Source organism: Coregonus lavaretus (genome assembly GCF_964263955.1).
Source record: "Coregonus lavaretus genome assembly, chromosome: 32".
NCBI classification, from domain to species: Eukaryota; Metazoa; Chordata; class Actinopteri; order Salmoniformes; family Salmonidae; genus Coregonus; species Coregonus lavaretus.
The window spans coordinates 26,519,526-26,540,267 of NC_140019.1; the positions used below are offsets into that span (position 1 = coordinate 26,519,526).

General features: G+C 43.4%; 1 protein-coding gene across 1 annotated transcript; it reads left to right on the top strand.

Annotated features, from left to right (window-relative positions):
• Positions 1 to 17,411: 17,411 nt before the first annotated feature.
• On the top strand, positions 17,412 to 20,636 carry LOC311107988 (uncharacterized protein). The gene is made up of 5 exons (XM_084150621.1): positions 17,412 to 17,479; positions 18,405 to 18,552; positions 18,648 to 18,896; positions 19,004 to 19,274; positions 19,595 to 20,636. The coding sequence occupies exons 1-5, from the start codon at positions 17,440 to 17,442 to the stop codon at positions 19,790 to 19,792; spliced, it is 906 nt and encodes a 301-aa protein (XP_084006747.1). The 5' UTR covers positions 17,412 to 17,439; the 3' UTR covers positions 19,793 to 20,636.
• Positions 20,637 to 20,742: the final 106 nt, after the last annotated feature.

The window sequence follows — 20,742 nt, forward strand, 5'->3', positions numbered from 1 at the left end:
GAGACAACCGCTGTTTTGAAAGTGGTCTACCTAGTGCAGCCGCACCGTGACACACAAACAACTGAGGCGATGACCTAATCGCTGCTGTGCGCTCGACGTAACACGCCCAAACGCGTACCGGGCACAGGCGATGGAGCTTTTCCTCACTCCTCTCTCTATGAGGAGGAGGAGAAAAAGCCCACAGCTCCACGGTCTGTGACCTATATGAACTCTTAATAACCTTCGGCACAAATGCCGGGTTAGGACGTAACACTGCTCTGCTCAGGTCACCATTGATGGCCAGGCAGTCAGGTCTCGTCGAAAGAGCACACAAATCACTGACCCGCTTAGCTGTAGTCAAAGCGAGCAACAGTGCTGTCTTAATAGACAGCATCTTGAGGGGTATTTGATTCAATGGCTCGATCGGCGACTTACATAGCGCTTCGAGTACCAAAGCCAAATCCCACTGAGGAAGCGTGACTCTAGGTGTTGACCTAAGTCACCGCGTTCCTAATAGGAAGCGTTTCACTAGAGGGTGGCTAAAGACATTGTCTCTGCCAAACCCCTCATGACAAGCTGAAATCGCTGCTGCAAACACCCTAATAGTGGCAGGCGATTTTTGCTTATCAAACATGAGCTGTAGAAAAGAGAGAATACTCTCCACCTGACAGCTCATGGGGTCTACACCTTGTGTGACACACCATCGTGAAAACACGTTCCATCTACTGGCATACATCTTAGAAGTGGAACTGGCACGTGAACCCTGTATGGTCCTGATCACTGCATCAGATAACCCACGGCGCTCTAGCCTGTCCCTCTCAGCAGCCAGGCCTTCAGTGGTTGGCCGATTATGGGCAATTTCCCTATCGTGCCTCCCGCCTGAGACAACGCGTCCCGTCGATGTGGAATTGGCCAAGGTGGCGCAATCAACATCTGACTCATCTCCGCAAACCAAGGAGCCCCCGGGCGATCGGGCGCTATCAGTATCACTGACAGCGCCCCTGACCTCACCCTGGCTAGCAGTGGGAGAATGCAGGACAGCGGAGGGAATGCATACAGGAGAACTCTCGGCCCCGGTTGGTGCGCAAAGGCGTCCCTTCCCAGTGGCGGTTCGTCCTGTTCCCTCAGAGAGAACCACAGAGGACATTGCGCGTTCACGCGTGACGCGAATAGGTCCACCTCGGCTCTCCCGAATTGTTCCCAAATCTGGAGAACAATGTCCGGATGCAGACACCACTCGTCGTCTCGAGGACCCCCTCTTGACATGAGGTCTGCTCCTACGTTCAAGTAGCCCGGAATGTGTGCTGCTCTCAATGAGCGAAGGTGCTCGTGAGCCCACAGCCACAATTCCTCTGCCGCCCGATGGAGAGCAGGAGACCTGACTCCTCCCTGGCGATTTATGTGAGCTACTGTGGTCCGGTTGTCTGACCAGACCAGCACATCGCGACCCCGAAGGGTAGACGCGAAGTGGGTCAGAACCAGTCTACCCGTTTCCAACTCCAAGAGGTTGATATGACGACCTGATTGAGGCCACACACCTCCTATCGCTTGGGTCTGACATGTCCCTCCCCATCCCGTCAGGGACGCATCCGTGAATACTGGGATGTGAGAGGACACCTTTCCTATCGGGACTCCGTGCGTGAGAACGCGCGGGTTTCTCCAATAGTTCAGATCTGCACTGAGCGAGAGGGGAACCACCACCAACCGATGACGTTGACGCAATGGGTCTAGTCTTGGTTGGGCGAACCATCGCTGCATCCTGCGCATATGCAGGAGTCCCAGCGGAACCACAGAGTGGGCTGACGACATGAGACCCAAAAGTGACATGATCGACAGCGCCGTCACCGTGTGATTCGGACGACACTTCCTCAGGGCTAGCAACAAGGCTACCCTTCGGGGGTCCGAAATTCGAGCCCTCATCCTCACAGTGTCTAGCTGTATCCCCAGGTAGACAATCTGATGGGTGGGCCAGGGCGCGCTCTTTTTCCAATTCACAGCAAACCCCAGACTTGTGAGATGCTGACGGGGCGAGAACCAGTAGATCGTCCAGGTAGGCTAGTAGCCGTATTCCCTGACGACGCAACGGTTCCAATGCCGCCTCCACACACTTGGAAAATGTGCGAGGTGCCAGGGCTTACCCAAATGGCATCCTCGTGTATTCGTACGCCACCCCTTGAAAGGCGAACCGCAGAAACTTCCTGTGACGCGGCTGAACCGGCTCATGAAAGTACGCGTCCTTTAGGTCTATGCTCGTACAAAAGTCCCCTCTCTGGACACATTCCAGCAGACGTTTTGTCGTTAGCATTCGGAAGGGCCGTTTGGTTATGCTCTCGTTGAGAATGCGTAAGTCCAAAATCGGCCTCACTCCCCCCGTCTTTTTGGGCACTAGGAAATAAGGCGAATATAGCCCTTTGTTCCTTTGCTCCCGGGGAACTACTGTCACCGCCTCCTTCGCCAAAAGTTCCGTAATCTCTGTCATCAGAGCGGCCACTTTGTCTGGCGTTTTCATCACCGTCTCCACCACTCCCCTGAACGGGGGTGGGGTCCGGTGGAATTGGAGAGCATAACCCTTCTGCAACGTCTGTTCTAGCCAGCGTGAGAGGGTGCAGCTTCTTCGCCACTGCCAGCAATGCAGAGAAAGCGGCTGAGCACGAAGCTGTGGTGCATCCAGTAGGAAGGACCTGTATTCCTCTATGGCCCTTGCCGCCGCTGTTCTCCAACACTGAGGTGGTGGAACAGCCCAAGGCGGGCCTCCCAAGAAAGGGAGAGGAAACATTAGTGCGTTCTGAACCAAAAGGGGGGGCAGAAACGTCAGTTAAACCTGTAACCGTCGTATTCCTGTCCTCCGTGAATGCAACGTGGGTCTGAATTGCACTGACCAAGGCCACAGCCTGCGACAGGGCACCATCCCCAGCAAGCGATTGCGTCATCGTAGGTGACTGCAAACCGTTATTAGAGCCACTCACTACAATACTCCTCGAAGTCTGTAATATGAGGTCTCTATGAGGTAACACAAGGCGGCGCCTTGATACCGTTTTACCCTTCACCTTCTGTGTGTGTTCAACTCTGCACCTCTGGTGGGTTGAGTCACGCTCAGTGTGGTGAGTATTAGCGCGTTCAAAGGAAAGTGGGGGCGCCGATACACTGGGCACCTTCGTGACCGTGGTAATCGGGTCCTCCGTGAACGCAGCATGGGTCTGAATCGCACTAACCGAGACCTTAGTCTGCGATAGTGCGCCATCCCCAAATAGCGGCTGCGTCATCATGTCTCCTGACTGAGACTGCAGCCTGCTATGAGAGACACTCACTACAGTACTCCTTAGGGTCTGTAATGTGAGGTCTCTTTGAGATAAGCCAAGACGGCGTCTAGGTATTATTCCTCCTTTCACCTCCTGTGTGCGTTCAGCTCTGCACCTCTGGTGGGCTGAACTACACTCAGTGTGGTGAGCCTGGGCGCGTTCAGAAAAAGGTGGGGGCGCCGATACACTGGGCACCTTCGTGACCGTGGTAATCGGGCCCTTCTTGAACGCAGCATGGGTCTGGGTCGTACTAACAGAGACCTTAGTCTGTGATAGTGCGCCATCCCCAATGTGGTTATTATCAGCGCGTTCTGAGAGAAACGGGGGCGCCGATACGTTGGTTACGCCCGTAAACGTAGTAATCAGGCCCTCCGTGAACGCAGCACGGGTCTGAACTGCACTGACTGAGGCGTTAGCCTGAGACAGAGCGCCGTCCCGAATAGCGGTCGCGTCATCATGCCATTATCTGGCTGAGACTGCAGCCTGCTATGTGAGACACTCACTACAGCACTCCTAGGAGTCTGTAAAGTGAGGTCTTTATAAGGTACACTTAATACCTTTTATATACCTGCCTTATGTGTGCGTTCAGCCACGCACCATGGTGGGCTGAGCTGCACTTATAGTGTTAAGAGAGAGAGCGAGAGTGAGGAAGGTCGAACGCTCTCGGATGTATTATGGAAAAGGGGCTCTTTTTTGACAGTGTCAAGTAGAGCCAACTCTTTATTACACACATCAACAAAAAACATTCTCCTCCATACACTCAACGGTAGGGTGGGGGGGGGACAGTGGGCTCGGTCACAGCAGGCGCTGCGCCGTCTTCCGTTCTCTCCCCCTCGCCTGTCATAAACGGCGTCTCTTCTGGCCGCCCTTCGGGTGATGCCAGGATGACGCTTTAATGACCTCTCTCGCCGGCACCTCTGGCGCTGCAGGGGGGGGGGGGGGGGGGGGGGGCGAGGCCCGCTCCCTTGCTGCTGGAGGCCGCCGTCTGACGCCAAGCTGTAGCGAGAGTAACGGCCGCCCTTCCTCATATCCACTTCCGGGTTGGAGGGAATGGGGGGCAGCTTAATCTCCCGCTGTTTAGCAGCCCACTCAATGAGACCTGAGAATTCAGAGCACAGAGAGGCTGTGGCGTCATCATCCAGGGATGTAATGACCTCACAATTTCCGAAGGAAAAGGGGTGTTAAACATCTGGGTCAGTGTAATGAATTGTTCCAATAGAATATTAATTTCTTCCCCAATAGCCCTGTCATCTCCTGAGTCAGCGCCTTCAGATGATGCCTAAGAAACTGAGACTAACACTGATAGCACATCCTCAAGAGGAATATCCTCCCTAAAAATGCCCAACGCTGCTTCCACTCCTTCAAAAAAGGAGGGCGCAGCTGGCGCATAGTGGGGGATTAATGAGGCCGTCCCTGGCGTGCTGTGTCCCTCGACCCACGAAACATATGTCGGGGGGGGGTGACAGCCACCAAGGGGAACAGCGACATTGAGCTCTGAAAATAGCTTTTGTTAAATACTTACCCTATGGATAAGCTTGGTGTGCTCAATGTAGGACGACGTCGATGATCTGGAAAATCGACGGCGTTTTCTTCGTCCTGAGTCTTCTCTTTGTCTCTTCTTGGCTTCTTCAGTCTAGTCCAGTCGCTGAAGATAAAGGGAGGCAGATTGAGGGGAGGCATCCCCTCTTATATGGACACCTGTACTCCTATTGGCTGCAGGTGTGTGCATAATTTTGTCTCAGGCTGATGCTGCCTTAGGGCAGAGGGTAAACCAATAGGAGCAGAGCTCCCCTATGGGGCGGAGCTCCACGATATAGAACTCAGAACTTCTCTAGGCAAGATTTTTTTGAAAACGTTTGCCATCATGCCTGTGTGGTGTTCTGTGTCTGTCTATGCTAATTACAAACAAGTGCGAAAATGAGTTATCTTTCACCGTTCTACCTACCAGATATTTACCCTGACGTTGCCAGTGGCTTGTGGCTATCAATAATGATGCTCCAGGTGACCAAAGATTATCAGAGGGATTTTCAGGCTGAACTGATGGGGAATCCATTTCGACGACAGCTGAGAAGTCATGCGATACCATCGTTGTTTTCCACAACAAATGGAAGATTGTCGATTATTAGCATGCTAGCCTAGCTGGACTAGGTAAATTAGCTAGCTAACGTTACAGTCCTGTATTGAACTCTGAAAGCCATCAGCTAAATCATATAGCTAGCTATCTTTTGGATACACACTGCCAATCAATTTCTCCTATGCCATGGATGTCACCACTAGATTGGTACCTTCAGCAGAGTAAAAATGTTTGTTTGTTCTTTCTTTGACTAACTTTAGTTAAAGTAAGCTAGCTAACGTTAGCAAATAAGAGTAGCTCAATCTGGTAGCCATCTATTTCACCCTTGTCTGGAAAACACTCAGTTACTAAAAATAAAATTGTCGATATAGCCAACTCACTCTCTGTGTATTGGTAGCAATGATGAATGTGTATAAATCGTCTATGGTTGGTTAGTTGGTTCTCAGCTGGCTAGCAATCTTTGCATTTTCATTTTGCATTTTAGTCATTTAGCAGACGCTCATATCCAGAGCGACTTACAGTTAGTGAGTGCATACATTCTTTATTTTAATTTTTTTCATACTGGCCCCCTGTGGGAAACGAACCCACAACCCTGGCGTTGCAAACACCATGCTCTACCAACTGATCCTACACAGGGTCTCCCGGTCGCGGCCACTGTTAGCTAGTGGCACAGCTAGCACTGCGGTGCAGTGCCTTAGACCACTGCGCCACTCGGGAATCTTGCTGCCAATTAAGTGACACTAGCTAACAGAAAGCTGACAATATCGAAATGTCCATGTTAGGGGTGCTAAAATAGCCAGTCTAACAGAGATCAATTCCATTAGTGGAGTGGTTAAATTGTGTATTGTTGTGTGTTTTGTTGTAGGTGGTGCAGAATCTGATTCCACCAGCATGCACTTCCAAACCCCTAGCTCAGCACAAGGTGAAGTTGGCAAAAAATATTTACAAGCTGACGGCTAAGTAAGTATCGTGTCCCGTCGGGTGTTGGTGGCTATTGCTGTCAATCAAGAGTCCGCTTAGGCTGCACCGTGATTAGAAGCTTTTATTAATATCACAAGTTTACAGCATAAGTTACAGACCCGCGGTGTCTGGAGAAGCACCGTCCCAAATTAATCTGAATGCCTCTGCCCGCTCTTTGTCTAGGTCCTACTTATAAACAATGGCAATAAATGGGCTGCTCCCTTTTTCGTCCAATCACCTATCCCCCCTGGGGCGTCACCCTCCAACTGCTACATTTGAACTAAGATAAACAACATTCCATAATCCTAATACACTACATTTCCCTCCTTCGAGACTAACTAAAAGTCTCGAAAACAAACAGAATAGGATTATGACCAGTAACAATTTGTCTTATTGAGTATCCTTAACATTAAACCAAAAACATTCTCCTCTAGAGTGTAAATACCTTTCTATGAAATATGAATAACTGTTTATGAAGTGTGAATACATTACTATGAAATATGAACAAATCTTTATGGAGTGTGAGAGCGAAAAACCTGTCCGGCAGCCATCTTTCCAGATATCCATCCATCAATCAAGACAGTAAAATTCTCTCACGGTCCCTCTGCCCCAGGCAACCACCTAGATACTCCAGATAAACTCATAAACCATGTAAATGCATTTGAAACTATGATGCAATTAAATACACATGTAAGCCCCTGCAAACAAAATACTATCCAAAAAATGTCCACTCTAAGGCTGGTCAACCCATTGGACCCTACAGTGGACCTCTCCCTGCCTAGACTCCCTGTCCCTAAGCATCAACGAAATAAACAAAAACATCTAAGATCCCCACATGTATCCAATAACATCAAATATCATTCTACAAAAATTAATACCTAAGAATATGACACAAATTATGTATTACACATGCAAATATGTCTATATTTCATTGCAGACACTGGAATGTAGTCCACTACACTTCATCTCCCCGTAGTCTCGACTTCCAATGGATTGTTGATGATGGAATGGGAACCTTTCCACACCCTCCTTGTTTCATCTCCTCCAGTCATTGTCCTTTCATATTGTCCTTGTTTGAGTATTTCAATCTCCACATATTCCCCCAAATGCTTCTGGAAGAAAAGAAAAGACCAAACAGTATCTTTTGCAAAACAACACTTTCAAATTGAACATCAATATCAACTAAGACTATAAAAATGATATATAAATGATACCGATATATAAATGATATCAACTAAGAATATAAAAATGATATATAAATGATGTATGAATCACATTATCCTATTCCCCCCTTTGATTCATAAAATCATACTAAAAATCACACTGATATTTAAAAAAATTTTTTTTGAAAAATGATCAAATAATCAAAAAGGATATTTATCCATTAGTACTCCATCCAGACCCCCTTGTCCATCTTCATCCAGATCAGGAACAGTCAACAACGGCATCTGAGTGTTGTCTCCAGGCATCACAACACCAACCCATCTTAAAATCATAGCTTTCGCAAAGGTCAGTAACAAAGTACAAAAGCAAAACATCACACACAACGCTATCAGCGCTGCAACTAAAATCTGAACCATCACTGCTCCTATTGGGCCTAACTGATCTTGCAACCAAGACTTCGCTGACCATCCAGCTCCTTCAGATCTACCAAATGCATCCCTTATATTCTTCAACGCATCTATAACACTCGTGATATTATCGGAACTATCTGGGATCAAAGTATAACAATCATCCCCCGTCAGATTCATAGCCAAACATAAGCCACCTTGTTTTGCCAAAATATAGTCAAGAGCCATGTCATGTTTCAACAGCGTCAGTCTGTGACTTCTTTGAGTATTTGACAGAAGGTTAAACCCTCTTTTTAATAGTAAAAGCCTCATATGGAAGCTTCAACGTCGACATGTAACAACATCCTGTCCATCCATAGGGTAAGAATATATATACTTTATCACCACAAATCCACCAAATATCTCTAAAATTCCCAATAGTTACATTGCCAGGCAAAAGTTGATCTTTCACCATCAAAGTCCTGCTCCTCTTACTACCTGGTACATAAAAAGTTACATTATATTTGTCATCTCTAATCTTATGTTCATGCTTATCCAAAGTCATCATATAATCATCACAATCTGATATTCCCATGAACATACCCTTTACATCATATGTTTTATTAGAACAAAAACAACTTTTAGCCCTCACGGCTTTCACCTCAAATGCTTCAGGGTTCGCTGTTACCTGACTTTCCTTACCATCCAACAAATTCACTGTTGTTATAACAGACTGAAGTGTTGATGTTATTGTTGTTACTTCATCCCTAGTTTTCGTAACGTTTTGGTCTGACTTTTCTCCTAACTGGTCTAGGCCTACTTTGTCTAACTGAATCACTAGCTTCTCCTGTAACAGAGTTGCCCTTGGGGGTCTCTGCTGCTTCACATTCCACTGAAATATTCCCTGTTGCTTCTGGGACGTATTGGAAATCAATTTCCCCAAATCCCCTTTCCTTTCCATCCCCCGCATAGTCATCTCTGGCATCATCAGAAGTGTCACCATTATCAACGTTAACCCCAACATTGACAATCTCTCCCTCTTCCTGTTCTCCCCTATCTCCATCCTCTCTTTTTGCGCGTGGCACCTCTTCTGTAGGTGCTTTAACACAATGTGACAAATGATACCACGTAGGAGACCCCTTAACCTGGACAGCTGTTCCAGTACTACGAACCACTTCAAATGGTCCTTCACGACGTTCGTTATACCACTTCCTTCTGAATACCTTTACGAATACTTTGTCTCCCGGTTGTACTGTATTCCTCTTATCCTCCTCAAGCGCCTTCTGCACCTCTTCTTGTCTTTGCCTGTCAGAAACATATGTGGACAACTTTTTATGAAAATTGGCCATATATGTAACGTACGCTCTCATTTCATCTTCCAACAGAGCCAAGCTTGGACCCTTTCCGCCTGTTCGCAAACAAGGCGTAGGCATCCTTCTTCCTGTTACCAACTCATGGGGTGTCATACGTAGATCACGTAACTCACTTGAGCGACACACCATTAGTGGTAAAGGAAGCGCCGCTATCCAGTTTAGACCTGTATGTTGACAAATTTTCACAATGCGATTTTTCAAGACACCGTTCATTCTTTCACACATCCCTTGACTTTGTGGGTGATAAACTGCTCCAAGACGTTGCTTAATTCCCAATTTTTGCAACATCAATTTAACTGATTTATCCACAAATTCCCTTCCATTGTCTGAGGATATTCGATCGGGTAATCCCCACCTGCTTATGACTTCTTTACACAAGAACTTGGCAACCGACTGAGCATCCTTACGCTTGGTTGGACAAGCTTCCGTCCATCGTGAAAATCTATCTACAACCACCAACATGTATCTTTTCCCATCAACTGGTTTTATCATATCAACAAAGTCAATAACCAACTCACGCATAGGACCCCTTGGTGTAGGAATGTAACCTGGATGAACAGTTATCCCTCTTCGAACATTATTTTTAAGACAGATAGTGCACCTTCCTATCATATAATCAATTTGTTCAAACAAATATGGAGCCCAAAAACCATATTCCTTTGTGATCTTTCTGTTAACCTCCCCCCTTGCAACATGAGCTAACCCATGTGCTTCCTGAATCATCAGACCTAAGAGGTCTAGAGGCGCTACTATCAACCCCTCATGGTTTCTCCACAGACCAGTAGCATCTTTGACCGCTCCTCGGTCTAGCCATAGCTGTTTGTCGATCATAGAAGCAGCTTCTTGCATCAAAATTACATCCCGAAGCGTAATTTTGTCTTCCAAGTCCACTACATGAGTGACCAGAAAAACTTTTCCCAATTTATCCGCTCCTGCGACGGCTTTTGCAGCTTCATCAGCAGCTTTGTTCCCTTGTGTCACTCTTGACATATCTGTCTTGTGAGCTGCACACTTAGCTATCGCTATCTCTTTAGGCTTCATCATAGCATGCAACAGTTTCATTATCTGCGCATGATGTTGTATCGGAGAACCATCCGTTTTTTTAAACCCTCGACCTTTCCATACTGCCTCAAACAAATGACATACACTATGTGCATATGCTGAATCAGTGTATATGGTTACTCGCTTTCCTTCTGCTAACAAACATGCTTCTGTTAGCCCCATATGTTCAGCAAGTTGTGCAGACGCAGGCTGTGGTATTACTTCAGCCTTTTCCACAACAAATCCCGTTCCTCTGCCTCTAACTACTGCATAACCAGCACATAATTTATCTCCCACCCGATAACAAGACCCATCAGTCCAATACTCCAGGTCGGCCTCACGTAATGGAAAGGCTTGTAAATCTGATCTAAGCCTCGAATATCTCTCTGCTTCCTGGACACAATCATGTGGCTCACCATCCTCTGAAGTTGGTAAACTCTCGGCTGGATTTACTGTATCACATCTCACTAGGGTGACATCTTCCTGCTCTAAGAGCCTATGATAGTCTCTGAGCCTAGGCATAGTCAATGTATATTTCCCATAGTTCAGAAGATTTCTGAGACTATGATGGGTAAGAATTGTTACTGGGTAGCCCATCGTGACCGATGATGCTTTGTCATACATTGAGTATACTCCCACCATTGCTCTGTAGCACAGTGGTAACCCTAGTTCTACCTCTGAATAAGCAGTAGAGTAGTAGGAAATAGGCTGAGGATTCGTCCCCGTGCCTGTCGGTTGACAAAGAACCGCACACGCATATCTACCTCCAGTAGAAGTAGACACATATAGCAAAAAGTTCTTCGAGTAATCTGGCAGTGTAAGTGCAGGTGCCTCCTGCAACCTTGAAACCTTTGATCGTTTCAAATGCCACATGGCCTTCCTGTGTCCAGGAAAGATTGCTATGGAGTTGACCACTCTCAGTACCGCTAACCATAGCTCTCAAAGGTGCCATCAAACTAGTATAATCCTCTACCCAAGCTGAGGAATAACCAGCAATACCCAGAAATGTCATCATCTCTCTGACCGTTCTAGGCTTCGGAGCCTTACGAATAGTTTCCACTTGCCTGTCCGAAATGTTTCTGTGGCCATGAGTTATGTTTTGACCTAAATATACAACTTTCTCCTGGCAATATTGCAGCTTTTTCTGTGAAACCTTATGCCCCTTTTCTGCCAATACCTGTAGTAATTTAATTGAGTCTCTATGACATGTTTCCTTATTTTGTGAGCAAACCATTATATCATCAACGTACTGAATGACAGTGCTCTGCAATATCTGATCTATCCCTACCAAATCCTCCTTCAGTACTTTATTGAAGATATGAGGAGAATGCCGGTACCCCTGTGGCATTCTACTGTACTCATAGAATTGTCCCTTATATGTGAACCCAAATAAATTCTGACTCTCTACACTAAGTGGAACACTGAAAAATGCTCCACATAAGTCTAGTACTGTAAAATGTGTCGCATCAGGAGGAACTTGGGCTAACAAGGTATGAGGGTCTGGCACTTCTGCTGGAAAGTCAGTCACTACCTCATTTACTGCTCTCAAATCATGAACCACACGATAAGTTCCATCTGGTTTTTCCACAGGCCACAAAGGCGTGTTACTCTGAGGGTTTTTTGTTGTCCTCAAAACCCCTGCTTTCGAAAGTCCTTCAATTTGTGGTTCAATCCCTTGGATTGCTTCATCTTTCAATGGATACTGATTTTTCCATGGAGGTCTGGCTCCTGGTCGAAGTTCAACTTTCACAGGTTGGGCTGATTTCACAAGTCCAATATCGGTACTATGTTGAGACCACAACCCTTCTGGAACTTGTTGCAACATCTCCTCTTTCATAGAGTCTGAATCCATCTTCATATTGCAAATAGATTCATGTGTCATTCCTACAGCCTGTGGCTCTCCTTGTCCTTGAGCCGAAATCATTATTTTAAGAAATCGTTGATCTTCACTTCTCCAGATCGCCAAATTCTCTTTCATTGGTCTGAAACTAAGTTTCTCTGCTTCTGTCATAATTTCTCCTATTTGCTTTTGCTCATAGCCTTCCGAAACCAACAAGGTAACATGTGGCACACTCTTCTCAATCTCAAATTCTTTATTCAGATAGTCGTCTGTGTTTATCTTCATAGCTGCTCCTTGTGGTCCTAAAATAATGCAACTTGAGCTAAGTTGAACATTCTTCGGTTGATGACTCAACCATTCCTCTGAGTGTGGTTGGGAAGCCTTCTTGAAATACTTGAGCGTACAATGGAATGGATATTCCGGAAGCTTCGCATCCGGCATATTTGCAACAATAAATCTTTCCCATATCTTAGCCTGCTTCAAAAAATCTTCACTGAGATTTCCAATCCAGAATACTGAAGACGAATCCATCTCTGTCATCATTGACAATTGGTAAACCTTTTCCTTTGGCATTTCTATCAGACAGCCATCTGGTGTACATCTTATTGTACAGTTCAACTTACACAATGCATCTCTTCCCAATAATGCAACAGGTGTATGTTCTGATACCAGTATGGGTATTGTAATTTTCTGATCTTTATAGCAGAGCTCAATTGGTTCCGTAAGAGGAATCAGCTGTTTTACTCCCTCAAATCCGATTGTCCTAATGAGTTGATTGGACATAGGGAGATGTGTAGCATCTTCAGGCCGAACACAGGTGAACGCAGCTCCGCTATCCGCCATCACTTCCAATGGTCGGTTGTTTATTTTCACCTCAATTGTTGGGTCTTTTTCCGGTCCTGATGCTACCAGCTGACACCCCCCTTTCGGATCATCTAGGCACCTCTAGAATCCTTGCTCCGGACCCCTGTAGGGGTTCACCGGTCCTCCAGATGATCTTGACTGGCCCCTGTATCTTCCTCTGAAATTCCCTCTGATTTTTCCTCCTGACCAATTGCAGTCCCGGACATAGTGACCACCCTGTCCACAATTATAACACACATCTTCAGATTGCTGGAAGTGTGGCTGAAACCTTCCTCTTCCTTCGAAGCCTTCTCGTCCTCTTCCTCTCCAATTCTGTGTCTGTCCAGAAATTGGCTGTGGATATGAAACAACTGGTGCCGCCATTGGTGGCTGGTACAATTGCGGTTGGACCTGTTCTGGTTGAAGCTGTGGCAGTGATTGTTGATTTGGTGCACACTGATTCTGCATAACCAAAGCTTGTTTCTTATCCTTTTTATTCTCCCCCAGTTGTATTTGATTGAGTTTTCTGAGAGTTTCTTGATCCTGTTCTTTCTTGCTGTTGACATATCAGGATTCTTCAAAAGCTTATATTCTAAGTTCTGTCCTCGAAATATCATCTTCCATCATCTTCTTACTATTGGCCTTTCCTTGACCTCAATGTATTCTTCTCCTCCAATGCTTGGGATTATTTTCTCAGCAGGTTTTCTCCTTCTGTATCTTCTCTTCTTGAGTTGTTCATCCAGTTGTGTTACTTCTTCTAAACTATTCGCTTTATCCAGGCATGATAAGCATCGGTCTATATCTTCTTCTATTTATTCTGTGCCAGTCCTTGTAGGATAAACTCCTTTTGAATACACAGCACCTTTAGTCTCCTCTTTATCGCTGTCTTCATCTGAACTCGAATCTCTTGTATCCTTCTTCTTTCAACTTCCATCAGAGATCAAATCTCTAGTATCCTTCTTTCCTCTCTTGCCAACTTCCTTCTGATCACAGAGTCATATCCACCCATGATCTCTTCTCAATCACTCTGATCTTCATCTTCATCATCTTCTTCAAGTTCCATCTTCCTTAACCTCACTCTTCTCTTCCAGACATCTCATTTTCTTCCTTCTGGAGTTTTGGATTCATCTTTATCGTCGTTTCTGCTTGTCCTCTATCTATTATTCGTTCATCTTCATCTCTGATGCAATAATCACCCTGCTGGAGGATCACTGGAAGCTGAGGATAAGCATCCCTAAGCTCTACTTCCTTCTCATACGGTGGGGGTCTTTTCGCTGAATCCGTATGTGAGAAAGGTATACTGACTTCTACCCTTAGTTTCTCTGTCGACTTCTCTTCCTTTAGCCTTTTCTCCATACCTTTGCCTCTCTTATCGTTGGTATCTTTCATCAGTTTTTGTCCTTCATCTTCAAACAGCTTAAGAACACCCAGCTCCCTTTGTCTCTTTTCTTTACGTCGTTCCTTTTGGTTTCCCTTCTTCTGATCTGCCTTGTAAATTGACAGAAGCACTTTCATGATGTTGATGACGTCAGGGTTAAGAGTCCCTTCCACTGGCCATGGTTGTTCAATGTCAGGCCAACGTTTGTTCCATTTGCCGGATAACCTCGCAATACCCTTAACTAAAGGATTACTATGTTCAACTATATCAACCGGTGTAATGACTTTCATAGCCTTGCTGTCCTTTCTCCCCATTGTAACTACTCTTTTATATCCCTTTATTGTGAAATATTTTATTTTAGCCTATATAGCCTATGGCTTCCCCCCTTTAATTATTAATATAACCTAAACAACCCCCCCAAAAAAAAAAAAAAAAAAAAAAAATTTTTATTTTAAATAATCAATAAAAATATGAATATTAAAAAATTCAATTAAAAATTTTATTCAAAAAATATTTCTAATTAAAATAAAAAATAAATTAAAAAATCAATCAAAAATTATTTAAAAATTATGAATAATTAAAACCAATCCTTTACCAATTTATCAATTAGTGGCCCACTTACCATAACCCCTCCGGAAAGTGAATACAAGTAGTCAACTTCACAGCAATCCCAAAAACCAACGACTTCCAATCTACAACCTTACCACACTCATAAATTCCATTGTTTAATATGCACCCAAGTATCTTAATTTCACAGAATAATGTCAGTACCTGCTTTCCAACCGAACCCCTAATCAAGCCAAGTAATGTACAGAGACTCCAAAATGCAAATGTTATTCAAATGATCAGTCTGTTGCCAAGCGTCTGCGAAATTGTCATAACATCAAACATCCTGTAGGGGAAGATTTGTAAACAAAAAAGCACTGGCCTGATTTTGACTGATCCTCTGCCTGCGTCACACCTTGTCACGTGATGCACGTCAGCCCCTCCTCTCTCTCTCCTCTGCTCTCGTCCTATCGCCTCTCATATGACAAGGGAACAAAACGGGACAGACAAGCATTTAAAGTTTATACACTTAACTAAGTTATCCACATTCAATATTCCCCCACTCATATTCGCTATAAGACTTAATTCAGGACTAAATAGCTCAATAACATTTTTATTTAATTTTTATTTATTTTAATCGTCTTTTAATTCAATTTATTATATCCGTCAACATATATCTAATTTATAAATTCACTACATCTCAACAAATAGTTTCATTTTCGAACAATAGTCACTTTAACGATTAGAAGATTCGTGTCCAAATCTCTCTTGTCTGTGGCTATTTCTCTGTCTCCCCCTGAAGCACGCAACCCCACAGAAATATGACCCTTTACCCACAATCCCGTGTTGTAGTTTTAGCAAATCTCCTCGTGTTGTAGTTTTAGCGCCGTAAAATCAAGCGCATGCACAAATCCATTTAACAATACGATTGCCACACAATAGAACGGCAGCGTTCTACCTCAGTTCTCTATTTTACACTTATAGTCAGACAATAACTTAACAGAGCTCACACACACACAAACACATTTAAGAGGGTTATCCTATCGCAATGGGACCTCTAAGGACACCCGTTAGCATGTAGCACGCAACACAATTAGCATTTAGCCTTAGCATTTAGCATTAGCCTTTATGTACAATGTGGCCTGAACCAACATTTAGCATTAGCATTAGCATTAGCCTTTAGCTAACTGCGGCCTACCCCACACAAATAAGCCTCCTGCACTGCCCTTTTTCTTTTGACTTATTATCCTACCGTTTTGTGCTACCGTGGATTTAATGACCATTCACCGAGAAATTACACCCAAACAGACCCCCCGTCGGACGAAAGTCGAGCAATAATCACAAATCAGATAAATTCCATCAACCCGAGTTTTCTTTAAAACCCACCGACTGCACATTCTAACGTGCAACCGGATTTGTCGGCCCATTTCTAAATGGCCCCCCTGGGGTCTTAAGCGGTACAGTGCTCTAATGTATGCGCATATCTGCCTTAATTGTACACCTGCCAATATCTGCCTTAATTGTACACCTGCCAATATCTGCCTTAATTCCTACCGTTTTGTGCTCTAAAATTCCAATTATCTACCGTTTACCAATGCAACCACATTTTAGAATAATTATTACAGACTCCTAGTCTATGGAGGACTAAAAGTGCCACAATTAAATAAATAAATACACCATTAAATAATTACTTAAATGTGTCATTAATTAATTAAAATTAGAATTAAATACATAAATGTGTTATTAAATGTGTCATTAATTAATTCAAATACCGATTCATTTTATGTAAAATACATATATAATTATTTCACTATTTACATTTACATTTCATGATCCTGCATTGCAGTGATTCATGAATTACTTAAAACTGTCAAACTGACCCATCAAAGTCAGTGGGCGGGGCTAACGCGAATCTAGTCTGATCCATTGCTTTGGTCTGAAGAAGAGTAGGCCAACCTGGATAGAGACAATGGAGGATCTCCGTGAACTTTCCAGGGAGTTGGTTAGAGACATTTTAAACTTAGCAGAGGATGTAGAAGCAGGACCTGCTGACCCAGAGCATGTAGCTAGTAAAGCAGAGGAACTTATTGAAGTTGTTGGAGTCATTTCCGCACTTTCCGACGAAGATATCGACCACAGAGTGATTGCAAATCTAGAAGAAGTTGTCCACCGCTTCTCTGGTACCAGGGCACTTCAGGCCCAACACACACAGGGACCGGGGCGTTTGGCGTTTGACATACCGAGTGCAGTTCTGGAGCATCAACTTCTTTGTGGAGTTCCCGCAGTTCAAATTGCAGCGATGTTCGGTGTGTCAAAGAGGACCATCAGGAGGCGCATGCAACAATACAGTTTAAGGTATTTACACTAAATTCATGAGTTTTCTGTTTATGAATTGCTGCTTTCATACACATATGACGTTTAAGGTAACATTACTTGATGTTGTGTTTTTCTTGTTTGTACAGAAAGACAGATCTCTATTCAGCTGTGAATGATGAGGAGTTAGACCGTATTGTAAGTGAAATTCACAGAAGTCATCCAAACACCGGCTACAAGCTAATGCGTGGTCACCTGAATGCAAGAGGTGTGCATGTTCCAAGTGAGTAGATAATAATATGGGCATTATTTAAATGTATTTTTAATTTGGAGCTCTGCCCCTTTGAAAGGTGAAGGAAGCCCGCTTATGGAAAGACATCGCCTCTGAGATGTAGAATGTGTAGAAGAAATGTGAAGAGAAACACACATTTCAGGACGGCTGACTTGTATCATCAGGATAGACATGTCCTGTGATTTTTAGCCTCCTGTTTAATAGAGGTGGAACAATATCTGACAGTAATATTCTCAGCTGTCCGGATGTGCCCCTGCTGTAAAGGGTATAATATAATCATAGAAAAGCAAAATATCATAGGAGGCAAAAAATCTCAGGTCATCTCTGTTCGAGCATGTGGTATCTATCTATCTATCTATCTATCTATCTATCTATCTATCTATCTATCTATCTATCTATCTATCTATCTATCTATCTATATATGTGTGTATATATATGTATATGTGTATATATATGTATATGTGTATATATATGTATATATATGTGTGTATGTATATATATATATATATAAATATATGTATGTATGTATATATATGTATGTATATGTATGTATATATATATAAATATATATATGTATGTATGTATATATGTATGTATATGTATGTATGTATGTGTATATATATATATATGTATATGTATATATAATTTTTATATATGTGTATATATATGTGTATGTATATATATATATATATATATATATATACATATATATACATATACATATATATATATATATATATATATGTATGTATGTATATGTACAATATCTGACAGTAAAGTACATTTTTGAAGCTGTGGTGGTTCTGTAATAGTTGACTGTTTTACACACATTATTTATTTTATTATGACACCACTATATCCTCAAAATAAGTAGCCAGTGAGTGTGTGGTTATTCATTTTAAATTCCTCCCCTCAGTCTCAAGACTGCAAGAGTCTTTACGCAGAGTCAATGCAGAGGGAGTCTACATGAGACGTCTGAGGCTGCGTGTATTAAGGCGACGGCAGTATTTTGTTCCTGGCCCAAACTCTTTGTGGCATATAGATGGCCACCATAAGCTTATCAGGTCAGTGATATTAGCAGATAAACAATGCATCTTTCTATATGTTTCATTACAATTGTTATACAATAAAGTTATATTTTTTAATGTGTTTGCAACAGGTGGAGATTTGTTGTCCACGGTGGGGTGGATGGATTCAGTCGTTTAGTGGTCTACCTGACTGTGGCCGGCAATAATAGAGCTCATACGGTCTTACAGAGCTTTATCGCCGCTGTTGAGCAGTATGGGCTGCCATCAAGGGTACGGTCTGACAAAGGGGGGGAGAATGCAGATGTAGCAGAATTCATGATCAGAAGCAGAGGTACCGACAGGAATTCACACATCACAGGCAGAAGTGTCCACAATCAGCGGTAAATAAATATGTTTGGCAACTAGGCTCACACAACTAACATACTAGTTGAATGTACTTTAGCATATGTCATAAATTAACAATTTCTCAATTTTATCCTAAACACAGAATAGAGAGGATGTGGAGAGATGTTTATGAACATGCCCTGGACCTCTTCTATCAGATCTTTACTTCATTGGAAGATCAGGAGACACTGAATCCAGACAATGAAGTCCATCTTTTCGCTCTGCACCGGATTTTCCTTCCACTGGTTCAGCAAAGCCTCGACTCTTTTCGAGATGCTTGGAACTTCCACGGTCTTAGAACTGAAAGGAATCAGTCACCACAGCAACTCTGGAGAAGTTACAGAGAGCAAGGCCCTGAGGAGGATCCTACTGAGGTTAACAATGAACTTTAAACACTTTCTTAAAATTGTTTCCCCAAAGGAATTATGGGAGAAAAAAATGGTGCTAAATGTGATACTTTAAATGAAACATTTACTATAGATTATTGTCTCTTTAAAATCTCCCGAGCTTTTAAAGATCAACCTGTGAGCTGTAGTTTCTACAGTGCATACTATGCAAAGCTGTATTATTTAAAAAAACTGAATAAGTAACATTTCATTTCTCACTGCCTTGGTGACCAAAAATAACAATCTTGTGTAAGGACATGTCAAACTAGTTTTAAGTACAAGACTGATTATGCTTGTCATCCATTCAGGTTCCTGAAGAATATGGGATCGATTGGAACGGACCTCACTGCCTTCATCGAGGCACTGTGTCAGTCCCCGAGGTTCAGCTGGCCCGTGAGCTCTCAGATGAAGAGGTTGCAATTTTGCCAGCTCCAGGAGTTTCTGTTACTGATGCACTTAGACTATATGTAGAGACTGTGGAAGTGTTATCAAGAATCTTAGACTGATGTCCAACCCATGTTTTTATTTGTTGTGTTAGAACAAGCAAGGAAAAACTGAAAGTTTACTTTCCTTTTAAAAGAAAGGAAAAAAAGCTGTTTCTTTGAAGCTTCCTGTCTCATTATGGTCCACAGAATGACTAACATGAATGCTGTACTGTTAGCACTGAAGGTGCAGAACAGTTTGATTTTAGTAAATGGAAGAAAAAAAAGTCAACTACTGCACAGTGTGTTAATGTTTTCAAAGACACTGAACTTGTGTCAATTCATCTGAACTGTGTATGCATTGACATTAGGGCTGGGCAATATGGAGAAAATCAAATATCACATTTTTGACCTAACACCTTGATGTCGATATTGCAACGATATTGTAAGGTTGACAATTGGTGCATTCACAAAATATCTTCCACATTTAGATTTCGGATAAATAACTATCATATTGTGGATATAATGACTAAGTGGTAAAAGGCAAATAATAGAACAGCTAGAACAGTCTGGTAAGTTCAGAAAATGACATCACTTTACTGTAATGCAGCCTTTGAAACCAGGAAAAGACTAAACTTACCATGTAACGATATTACACTTCTTCAAAATCTAATGGTGCTTTTCCATTACATGGTACCTACTCGCCTCGCCTCGCCTTTTTTGGTTTTCCATTACGAAAAAAAGTACCTGGTACCTGCTAACATATACTTTTTTTAGCACCTGCTCAGTCGAGGTTCCAAGCGAGCTGAGGCGAGCCGAGAAGGTGACGTGAAACCCTGCAGGCTGCTGATTGGTCGGAAAGAATCGTCACTGATCACTGCATTGCCAGCGACAGACAGCATTTTAAAATAGTTTAGCCAGCGGTGGTTTTTACTGCCGGAGGCTCCACGCAGAGCTTTCTCCGTAGCATACAAGTGGCCTGATGGTTATACTGGTGCGCTGGTGTGTGTAATGTGTGATGTGTTTGTGTCGAG

What these genes read in the sequence shown, in the direction of transcription:
- LOC311107988 (XM_084150621.1), top strand. Translation starts at nt 17,440, where the DNA reads ATGCGTGGTCACCTGAATGCAAGAGGTGTGCATGTTCCAA. An exon ending in AAGAGGTGTGCATGTTCCAA is followed by an intron (nt 17,480 to 18,404) that starts GTGAGTAGATAA and finishes TCCTCCCCTCAG; the next exon opens with TCTCAAGACTGCAAGAGTCT. An exon ending in CTGAGGAGGATCCTACTGAG is followed by an intron (nt 19,275 to 19,594) that starts GTTAACAATGAA and finishes TCATCCATTCAG; the next exon opens with GTTCCTGAAGAATATGGGAT.